This window comes from Ursus americanus, chromosome 24 (assembly GCF_024610735.1).
Source record: "Ursus americanus isolate L20-20 chromosome 24, mUrsAme1.1.p, whole genome shotgun sequence".
Taxonomy (NCBI): domain Eukaryota; kingdom Metazoa; phylum Chordata; class Mammalia; order Carnivora; family Ursidae; genus Ursus; species Ursus americanus.
This window is the reverse complement of record NC_142150.1, coordinates 34,186,660-34,198,866: the sequence shown is the minus strand read 5'-3', so window position 1 is coordinate 34,198,866 and position 12,207 is coordinate 34,186,660. Positions and strand designations below refer to the sequence as shown.

Below are 12,207 nucleotides of genomic sequence, written 5' to 3'. Positions count from 1 at the left end.
GTGATTAAAAAACTTACTGCCAATCTTACAACTTAAATGTATTCTAAACGTTTTTAAAACATCAGTGTCACAAGTTTAATTACATTTGTGTTAGGTACTTATTTATTTTTACATCTTCTACGATTATTCTTAGCTATACTTTATTTTCTTACTAAGGTCTTAGTAAGTTATTTAGACTTGACTCTGGAGTTGAGATAACTTTTCCATACACAACGTAATATGCCTCTATACTTTGGGCAATGAAAGTTACAGTATCTGGGTAGATATTCATAATTATTTGGACTAGGATTTGATTGCTCTTCCTAAAAGGATTGAAACAGCAGTTTTCAATAAGTAGTTTGAGCATCTTTATTGTGGTAAAAATCAGGATTTATGATATTGGGATGTTTTAAGTAGGGTTATTACACCAGTGTTACTTTTTGTAACTGATGTTTCCCTCTGGAATGATCTATTTTATATTTTCACTTAAGCAACATTAAACATATGATTTTCTGCCAATGTGGTACACCAATTAGATCTGTTCATATTACCTAAAAATAACATATTTTATAGACATTTTACTCTAATTAGTGAAAAACAGAGAACTTTTAGAAAACGAAAATCTGAGTTGGCATGAATAGAACTGTTTTAGAAGATTGTTTAAATCAAATATTTTGGAGTTCCACTGTTGTGTTCTGTCTCTATTGGGGTACTCTATGTTACAACTAGTGCTGATACTATACCTTGGACTTACTTTATGGATTAATGTGTATTATTGCTGGTGTTTATGAGTCTTTCCTGCTCTGCGTGGAGCTCCTACATTTTGGGAGACTAGTTGCTTGAATTTCACTTTCTTGTCGTGTCTGTTTGTTTGTTTACTGTTGCTTTTTCCAGTAAAACATATTCATGTTTTATTGATACAAATTATATTTTCATTACCTCACTTTTAAAAATCAAAATTAAATGCAACTCCTCATACTTACACTTTTGTTGTATCACCACCTGTGTGTATCACCTATACGGATTTTCCTCTTTTGAGGAATGGGTAGTCATAGACTTTAATGTCTCAAGTTGCTTCATCTCTGTAGTTATTACTTTTTATCCTAACAATTGTGTTTTGATGCTCAGATTGTCAGAATTTGGATGTAGAAGACCTTGCAAGTTCACCCTTGTAAAATAAAGGAGGAACTCTGGTAGTTACACAGTGATTTATAAAAATTGTATCTCTGGAATCCTGAATGATTTTTCCTTCACTGGGGGATATATGTAAGAAAAAGAGATTGGAGGGAGCATGCGTGCCCAGTCTGGTTGTACCAAGTTCTTTCATAGGTGCCTCTGGGTCTGTGTGATAATGCTTCTGGGGATAAAGTGTGCCTATAAAAGGGCTTAAGAAACTCTGTTAAGGGAATAGAAAAGGATAATTTCAACCAATTAACTTCATAAGAAAATGCTAAAACTTAACTCAGTCAATTTGTTCCTATTTTTTTTTTTGGGAAATAACAATATAGATACTATTCTGTATATGTCAATCACCATAAATATTCTCATGCAAGGGGAGTGGGCTGTTGTGTCACATTATGGAGCTAGAGAAGACTTTTTGGTTTTCAGTGTTTTATTTGTTTTAAAAAAGAGTAACATGAAATTCAATACAAATTCTTAAATTTTATATTTAAATTCGATCCCCTAAATTGCTTTAATCTTCTCTTATGTCCTTCAACTGTCTTGTATCAAGATTGTAAATTCTTTAACTTTCGTTGAAAGAATTCTTATTCATGATGGGATGCAATGGTAGCTCTTCTTGAAATAAAATAAGCTGATCAAAAATTGTCTCTGCATCTCTGTAGAAGGAGAGAACCTAGATTTATTTAATGAGTTTATTCAGAGCCTCTTTCACATCCTTATTCCTCAGGCTATAGATCATGGGATTCAACATGGGGAACACCACAGTGTAAAAGGTAGAAACTATTTTATCCGTGTCCAAAGAATAGCTAGATCGGGGACGAGCGTAGATGTAGAGAATGGAGCCATAGTACAAGGTGACAGAGACCAGGTGGGAGGAACACGTGGAGAAGGCTTTGAGGCGGCCCTGGGTGGAGCGGATTTTCAAGACGGTGGCAATGATGAACAGGTAGGAGGCCAGGATGAGCACGGAGGGGGTGATGACGTTGGAGGCCAGGAGGAAGTACAGCAGCGTTTGATAGCCATCTTTCCTGCCACAAGCCAACTTCACCAAGGGAAGCAAATCACAGAAAAAGTCATCAATGACATTGCCACTACAGAAGTTCAAGGCAAAAGTTCTCTTGGTGATGATGGAAGCATTAATAAAGCCACCAAGGTAGGAGGATGTTACCAAAAATGCACATAGCTTTATAGACATAACCCGAGAATAAAGCAGTGGCTTTGAGATGGCCATGTAGCGGTCATAAGCCATGGCGGCCAACAGGTAACACTCACTGTATGCCAGTCCAGCAGAGAAGAAGAACTGACATACACAGCCAGCAAAGGAGATGCTTTTGTCTTCAGAGATGCAGGTCACCAGGATCTTTGGGGTGTAGACAGAAGAATACCAGAGATCCAGAAAAGACAGATTTCCAATGAAGAAATACATGGGTGTGTGCAGCCGGGAGTCATTACAGATCAATATTATGAGGGTGGAATTTGCAACCACAGTCAGAGAGTACACACCAAGAAATACCACAAACAGGACCAGTTGCATCATCGGGTCTGTTGTGAAGCCCACCAGGATGAACTCAGTCATTGTATGATTGCTTCTCTCCATGGCTCACCTAAGAGGAGAAAAAATGAGATTTCAGCTTGTTTCGTTGTGCTGAATAAATAGAAAATATGCTAAATAAAAGCATTATATATACTGGAGTTTTATTTTTCATTTTTATATTTTAACTCCTGATCATTTTATTTCCCTTGATTCCAGATTCACTAGTTCAAATTCCTACTTAACATGTCTTACAGGCGATGTACTGGGCATTTCAAGAAAAACTGAGTTCCAACTATCCTTCTTCAGCCTGCTTTTCTCTCAGACTTTTCCACTGCAGGAAATGGTGTTACCCCAGTTTAGGGGAAATCATTGGCTCTTCTTGACTCCTCTCTGACTTTGACATTCTAACCGACTAATCAGCAACACCTTGATTCTATGCTCACAACATATTTGGACCCTGACCAGTGTTTCCCTGCTCTGGTGATTCTGCCCCAGGCTAAAACCACTGTGGTTTGCCATGGGTGTTATCACAGAGCTTCTATGGGTCTCCCAGCTTCCTTCCTCCGTCTATCCCTAGCCCAGCTGGGTCTCTGAAGAAGGTAGGCAGAATGATCCTGTTAAAAACCAGTTAGATCATGTTACTCTTTGCTACCAACACTCCAGTGACTTCTCAGCTAATTCAGACTAAAGCCAAGATCCCTACAAAGATGGACAAGCTTATTGCCTGTCTGCTTCTGACTCCTACTGTCTACTCCAGCCATGCCACCCTCCTCTCAATTTTTACAATAAACAGGGGATGCTCTGAACCTTTGGAGTTGCTTCTGTGTATGGCCAGGATGCTCTTCCTCAGGTATCTTTATAACAAGCTCTCACATTTTTCAAGTGTTAATTACCACGTCTTACCCCTTTTCGGGTGTTCCTCATCACCATATTGCAATCTACTTCTCTGGCATTTCTTGTACTCTTTTTCTGCTTTATCATTCTCTCTAGCACTGCTCATTATCTAATATTATCTACATCCCATGAACTTAACTTATTTTCTTCTCTCTTCACTAGAACATTAAGAAAAAAAAAATCAAAAGAAAAGAAACAACATGCCCCCAAAAGAGTGCTTTGACGCCTGGAACAACAACCCAAGATTTAGTTATAGCTTCAACATATCCCAGGAATGTGACCTTATAACAGTCAGTGTGAAATGTCCTGATCAGCACTAGGGAGGTCATCTGCGTGATCAAAGCCCTGTTTCCCTCTTTATTCCCAAAAGATGTTCTGGCCTGAAATAATCCTTTCTTTTATTTTGCTAATAACTTCTTTGCTCCACTCTCCTTCCTATAAAATTTTCCATTCCATACAACTCCCAATCCCTTTACTTGCCAGATGGGTTGCTGGTTGATTCACGAATCACCGGATAAAGCCAATTAGATCTTCACCTTTACTGGACTGAATTTTGTTTCTCAATAATATGCCCTTTGCCGCCTGCTTTTGATGCAAACATAGATCAGTTCGGTGTTTATCTCATCTTAATGTTTAGGCTATTATGAGATTTTGTGGGCTGTTTGTTTTAAATGAGTCACTTAATACAAACTGACAAGAACTGTGCAACTGCATGAAATCTTTGAAAACATAGATCCTGAGAACTAAGTGGGCTTTCCTGTGGGAAACACTGAAAACTCCTGGACTCAATCTTCAACTTAATATCGTCTAACTTAATTGTCCACTGATTGTCATAATTATTCCAGAATTTGATTAGTTATGAACATAGGCAACAATTTTGAATGTTTTCCTCTAATTTAAGCATTGTTGTTAGAGTTTTTATTTTTATTATTTCCCACAACGTCCATCATAGGTATGTTGGGGGTTAATAGCAACAATTTTACAGTTGACCAAATTCAGTGTTAATAAGTAGGTAGTAAGTATAAAATTAGTAAGTGGTGTTCTCTAACTCCAGAGACCTGATATGTAACCACCAAGGCATTTTCTTTCATAATTGATATTGTGTTAATTTTGCTTGTAGGCTCCATACATGGGTCTCTCTCTTTTTGGTTCTAACACCTTAATTTAAAGCAATAGGATAATGCTACAGATTCAGGTGCTGGCACAGGTAAGGACCTTGTACATGTGGGGTCAGATAAATGGTTCTAAGTAGTACCCAAATCATCTGGCAGAGTCCTGTTTCTCACATGTACAGCCAACCCTGATTATGAACACAGAAATGTCTACTCACCTTGCCCAGGACCAAGACACTTGCTTGAAACTCACAGTCACAGCCAACAGAGGACTGCATTGTGGACCAAATATCTTATACTTACTCGGGTTCCCCAGTGCATTTGATTCCTTAAGCACCCCAGGGGGTCGTAGCTTTGAAAGTGCCTAAAGGGCAATTAACCAAAAGTGTGTTAACTTGATTTAGGAGATTCTTCTTGCTCTATGCAAAAAACATGATGATTTTTAAAGTATGAATAATTATTGTGATATTTTGAGAGACTGCTCTTTGCAAAACACCTTCGTGGAAACTGTATTTGATTGTCAAACAACTCCGTGGGGTAGGTACTGCCATTTCAATCCCAGAAAGGGCACAGATCCGGAGCACTTAATTAAATTTCTGAAGGCAAACTCAGAAGTATACACAGTCAGGACTTAAACTCAAGGCAGCCTGATTATAAAATTCATAGTCTTTCCCCTGTACCATGCATATGTCAGAGAGACATAATATTTGAGTATCTATGCAGCTATGACCATAAATCTTTGGAAGAGGACATTATCCTGACTGTTTATACAGATAGATTTTGCAACAAATATATTCAGTTTCCTATTTTATCACCTTGTTATCCAATTTTTAAATGACAAGGAAGGTGTCATCTTGGCTATAGTCCCTAAAAGCGACCTGTCTAGTTTCTCCATTATTACCATAATAATATATACTGAAAAATGCATACTAGTCCTGAATATGTCCCAGATCTCTGCCGAGTGATTTGGGTCACCTCATTTTACCCTTCGAGAATATCTTGCTGAGTCAATATGATTGGTATTCCCATTCCATAGATGAGCTATTTGAGATAGAGAAATAATTGTATATACATTGTTTAAAGTCACAAAATTTGAGCCTTTTAGAGTGAAGATTCAAAGCCAGTTCTCCCATTGTGTATCATCTGTTGCCACACCTACTAGTATTTACTATGTTCTCGAGCTCTTCCAGGCACTAGGGACAAGAGACAGAACTAAGGTATGGGACCTGACTGCATGAAAGTTGTAGTTTATTGGGAGAAACCAAATCTTGTAAAGCACCAATGGTTGTGATAGAATTACCTGTCATCCTTGTTGGGAAACCGGCCAGAGTGGAGAGCTTGCTAGGGGCAATGAGGCAAGCGTTGTGTGTGGTATGGGAGCTTTTACCCAGGAGGGAGAAACGCATATCCTGCTTGAGGAGGCATGGACCGTTACCACTTCTGAGGAAGGCATTTCTCAAAAAGAAAAAGAAACTACAACCATCAAGGCATAGAGAAAGACATGCAATGGAGGGTGGACAAAGTGTGCAAATTTGTCAGATCTGTCTGGAATGTAGTGTGTCTTTGTTGGACTGTTGTTAGATGAGATCACACAGGACTTGTAATGCAACAGTCAGAGCATTGGCTTAGTCCGCACCAACATTAAAATGCTTGAGGGGCACCTGGGTGGCACAGTCGGTTAAGTGCCTGACTCTTGGTTTTAGCTCAGGTCCTTATCTCAGGGTCATGAGATCTAGCTGTGCATGGGTTCTGGGCTGAGCTTGGAGTCTACTGAAGACTTCCTCTCCCTCTCCCTCTGCCCCTCCTCCCGTTCTTCTCCTTCTCTTTCTCTCTCTCAAATACATCAATAAATCTTTAAGAAATGCTTGAAATGTCAGTGGTATGGTTAAATTTTGGTGGTGTTAGGGAGGTGATTAGCCCTGCCCAAAGCAGTATGTGTCCCAAGTCTGAATCATGAATGCATAGACACTACACCCCACCCCTAATTCAAGATCAGAAAAATGAGGAGATGTCAGCCTTCCTACAGATGTACATCATGTCTAGGGATTATAGAGCAAATCAGTGGACATGGCTGAGTCTAAACTCAGTGCCTCTGACTCTACATTCTGTGTTCTTTCTACTACAGCAAATTCCTCCTACACATTCTGCCTCCATGACAAAATTCCTCCATCCTTTTAGGCATTATTGCCTTTAGTCATGTTTGAAGAGATGGGGCAAATGACTGTTGACTGGCCAAACCTCATGCCCTAACCAACCCACTCTTGCCAGAAAGATGGCCGGTACCCTAGGGAGAGGTGCATGGGTGGAAAAGGGAGAGCTTCACAGTGCAGTGGGATATTGCCCCCCAGGGGACATCTTCCCTAAGGATGCCTACAGTGCTCTATAGGAACTCTGCTCACTCACATATACATGCATATGCTTCATTTATACCCCAAATGATATTCACTTGCAAGGCATTTAAACTTGCTATTCATTCTATTTAAATTCTTCTTTTATCTCCCTTAGCTGTTCAAAATATATCACTATCTCAGAAACATCTTCCCTGATCACCCCCGTCAGAATTATGCCCCGTCCACACCCCAGCACTGTCTATCCCCTGCCTTGCTTTACTCTCCAGTGTACTTATCACCTGGGGTACCATATAATCCACTACTTTATTTCCTGTGTCCTCCCAATGCGATATGAATACAAGAAAGGCATATTCTGTGGCTTGTTTTGTTCACTGTTGGATGCCAGTCCTTGAAACAGTATCTGCCACAGAGGAGGCATGAATAATATTTGCTGAATAGAGGAATAGATGGACAGCCCTAATTCTTCAGAGGCATGTCAACGAAATCCACATTCTGGTCTGCCCCAGTGATGGCATTTGCATGGACTTCTTTGTTATTTCACCGTACTGGCAATAACAGAAATCTCTGAGTATTCTGTGCTAGTCCCGGGCATGCACAAGAAAAACTATGGACAAATCCTCAAAGATAACAAAGTCTGACCCCTGAAAAAGACACTCTAATTGAATTATCAAAATAGAGTATATTTGTGTGGAAGGTTGTTTCCAATTGAACAGAAAATTCTTTCATGTTGAAGAGCTATGAGGAACCATATCTTTGAAAGGAAAGGTGGCCAAGATTGGTGGGTAATCCAAGCTGAGACAGCACTGGGCCTTGGAGGTTATGAAAGGGGTTTAAGTTCAATCTCACTGCTTACAACTGTCAGAAGACCTTACACAAGTTACTCAATTGTGTTAAATCTTGTAAAAGAAGAATAATAATTGTAACTACTAGAGAGGGATGTTGGAAATATTGAAGGATATGTTTATAAACTAGTATTGGAGGCCTGGACACGTGAAAGATGCTCATGACACCAGCGGCCCTCTATTTCAGAGAGTGCAAGTATCACCTGCCATGGAGCTCAGGCTTTAGCTTCTTGCTCCTTGTCCCTTCTAGATTCTAAATTGAGTAAGTCAGTTTCAAGGAATGTTAGAATGCCATTATTAGACCTTATTAGGACTGTTATAGAATGATAGCAGTCCTACTTTACAGAGGTGTGGCGATTAAAGGAACTAACGTACATTTGCATACAGGTGTTTTGCAGGAGAGTCTATTTTGGGAATCAATGTGGACTCCTTAGCATGAGATCCAGGGTCAGACAGACCTGAGATGAATCTGGTCCCATCTCTTTCTAAACTGGTCACCTTGGAACATTTAGTTATTCCCCCTGAGAATTAATTTCATCATGGGTGGTATCATGCACTTTTCATCTGAAAGAACACATTTCTATAAGATTGTGGGCTATTTACTAGACACAATGTATCTTTAAGGAGATTAGGAGGGTATTTAACATCTAATAATGGCTATTGTGTGTTGAGCATTAACTATTTTGTTGGTTTTTAATGTCATATGATCGTGAATCTACAATTGTTAATATTATGCAAAAGAGTGGAGATAAGAAAATTGATGGCAACGTAGTCCCTTTTTGCCTTTGCTGTTTTCCTCTGCTAGTCAAGCATACTCTTCTTTGGCACTGGCTTCTCTTGATGACTCTGATTGTCTGTCTTCTGTTGACTTTATTTCTCTGTGTTATGTACTATGGCTTTAAGAATAATTATGGATGTTTTTGGGTCATTGATCTCTTTGGGAACCTGAACTCTGTGGATCTTGAAAAGACTCAAATCCACAACACAGACATGCAGAACAAAATTGTGCACGTATTTCCACTGTGTTTCCTTGGGACTGAAACATGGATGCTAGGTCAAAGTTTCAAGCGTTACTGTAGAAAGGAATTCTCTGGTAGCCAATCTTATCCAGAGGCTATGGCAACCTGCCAGTATCAATAAGCTGTTGTCTTAACATTCTTCTTAAATGTGTCTTCTGAGAAAAATCACGAGACTCTTAATCATATGAAAAAAATGGAGGGTTCCTGGAGGGGAGGTGGGTAGGTGGATGGGGTAACTCGGTGATGGGTGCTAAGGAGGGTAAGTGATGTAATGAGCACTGGGTATTATATGCAACAGATGAATCACTGAACACTACCTCTGAAGGTAATAATACACTATGTGCTTATTAATTGAACTTAAATTAAAAAATTGAGCCACTGAATAAAGGCAAAAAGAAAGAAAGTGTCTTCTGTGTTCCCACCCCCTGGGACAAACACACATTTAAAAGAAATTACACTTCTCATGATTTATTTTGAGCCTGAGTCTAGATGGCTCTCATCGTCAGCCTCAGGGCTCTTGAGGTCGTCATGAAAACTTACTCTTTTGTGTGTCAGTTGTATAGTTTTATTTTCTGCTCCTTCCCTTCTTGAAAATTGCCCTTTCCCACCACAAATAGCAGAACAAGCTACGTTGTGTTTTCTTCCTCTCAGCTGTTGCAGAAACTGCTATAAGATATTGATAGGACTTGGAAAGGAGGCTTTGGACCTTCCGCTGTATAGTAGAATGCAAAGGGCTGCTGAGCTGTCATGGGATAAAGCCAAATTTCTATGCACCAGTAATACCCAAATCCCACAACTTATCAACATGCATCGGAACCTGTACTCTGACCATGTTGGGCTCTAATACATTGATCTAACAGTGGTCACTCCTTTGGGTGGGGTCAGGAGAAATTAGTTAGTGCTACAAAATGAGATCAAGGAGAATTATGTTTGGAACCCAGGGGACTGAGCACTATATTTCATAGTTTCCCCTTGGCCGTCTGTTTGAAAAGAAAAATACTGAAACCATTAAGGCAAGATGATCAAAGACTCAGACCTAATAATAAGAAAATATGGACAGCTTACCAGATAATTCTGATCTAACCGAGGTGTTGAGAAAGAATGACTGATCCAGAGTTACACAAGAAGCAGGTGGAGAGTGGACTTTTAAAAAATGTTTAAGTTAGTAAAACTTGTATATCTAAATAGTACAACTTAGAAAGGAGTTTCTTTTAAACTTCAAATTTCATTTCTGATTTGAGTAGTTAAATTCTCTTAGGAATTTATAGTGTATATACTATAAGTTAATATGGGAGATTCTTTTTTTCGCTTTTTTATTATTTTTAATAATTTTTTTATTATAATAATATTTTTTATTATATTGTGTTAGTCACCATACAGTACATCCCTGGTTTTTGATGTAAAGTTCGATGAGATTCTTTTGAATTCACAACCATAAACTGCAGGTAAAGCATTACCAACTGTGATTTAAAAAGTTACTTCCAAACTGACACTCAAACACATCCTAAAACGTTTTCTAAAACGTCAGTGCCACAAATTTAATTTCATTTGTGTTATGTACTTATTTATTTTTACATCTTCTAAGATTATTCTTAGCTGTACTTTATCTTCTCACTAGGGTCTTAGTAAGTTATTTTTTATTTTGGAGGTGAGATAACTTTTCTTTACACAACATAATATGCCTCTACACTTTGGTCAGTGAAAGTGACAGTATCTGGGTAGATGTTAATAATTATTTGGAAAATAGGGCTTGATTGCTTATTCTAAAAGGATTAAAATAGGAGTTCTTGAGAAGTAGTTTGAGCATCTTTATTGCAGTAAAAAATCAGGATTTATGATATTAGGATGTTTTAAGAAGGGTTATCATGCCAGTGTTACTTTTTGTATCTGATGTTTCCCTCTGGAATGATTTATTTTATACTTTCACTTAAACAACATTAAACACCTGTATTTCTGTCACTGTGGTACACCAATTAGATCTGTTCACATTACCTAAAAATAACATATTTGATAGGCATTTTATTATTATTAGCGGGAAATAGAGAGCCTTTAGAAAACGAGAGTCTGAGTTGGCACGAATAGAACCATTTTAGAAGATTGTCTAAATCAAATATTTTGGAGTTCCACTGTTGCGTTCTTTCTCTATTGGGGTACTCTGTGTTACAACTAGTGCTGATACTATACCTTGGACTTACTTTATGGATTAATGTGTATTATTGCTGGTGTTGATGAGTCTTTCCTGCTCTGCGTGGATCTCTTACATTTTGGGGGACTTCTTGCTTGAATTTCACTTTCTTGTCATCTTTGTTAGTTTACTATTGCTTTTACCAGTAAAACATATTCATGTTTTATTGATATAAATTATATTTTCATTGCCTCACTTTTAAAAATCAAAATTAAATGCAACTCCTCATACTTACACTTTTGTTGTATCACCACCTGTGTGTATCACCTATACGGATTTTCCTCTTTTGAGGAATGGGTAGTCATAGACTTTAATGTCTCAAGTTGTTTCATCTCTGTAGTTATTACTCTTTATCCTAACAATTGTGTTTTGGTGCTCAGATTGTCACAATTTGGATGTAGAAGACCTTGCAAGTTCACCCTTGTAAAATAAAGGGGGAACTCGGGGAGTTACAGTGATTTACAAAAATCATATCTATAGAAACTTAACTGATTTTTCCTTAACTGAGGGGCATATGTAAGAAAAAGAGATTGGAGAGAGCATGCTTGCCCAGTCTAGTCGTACCAAGTTCTTTCATGGGTGCCTCTGGGTCTTTGTGATAATGCTTCTGGGGACAAAGTGTGCTTATAAAAAGGCTTAAGAAACCCTGTTAAGGGAATAGAAAAGGATAATTTCAACCAATTAATTTCATAAGAAAATACTAAAAATTTACTCAGCCTATTTGTTCCTATTTTTTAAGGTAATAACCATACAGATACAATTCTGTATATGTCAATCAGTCATAAATATTCTCATGCTAAGGGAATGGGCTGTTCTGTCACATTGTGGAGCTAGAGAAGACTTTTTTTGTTTTAAGTTTTTAATTTGTTTTAATCTAGAGTAACATGAAATTCAATACAAATTCTTACATTTTATAATTAATTCGATCCCCTAAATTGCTCTAATCTTCTCTTCAGTCTCTTAAATTGTCAGGTATCAAGAGTACAAATTCTTTAACTTTCGTTGAAAGAATTCTTATTCATGATGGGATGCAATGGTAGCTCTTCTTGAAATAAAATAAGCTGGTCAAAAATTGTCTCTGCATCTCTTTAGAAGGAGAGAACCTAGAT

The 12,207-nt window shown here is 38.1% G+C and overlaps 1 protein-coding gene across 1 annotated transcript; it reads right to left on the bottom strand.

Moving 5' to 3' along the window:
• Positions 1 to 1,840: 1,840 nt before the first annotated feature.
• LOC123785296 (olfactory receptor 9G1-like) lies at positions 1,841 to 2,758 on the bottom strand. The gene has a single exon (XM_045787025.1). The coding sequence runs from the start codon at positions 2,756 to 2,758 to the stop codon at positions 1,841 to 1,843; it is 918 nt and encodes a 305-aa protein (XP_045642981.1).
• Between the last annotated feature and the right edge of the window lie 9,449 nt (positions 2,759 to 12,207).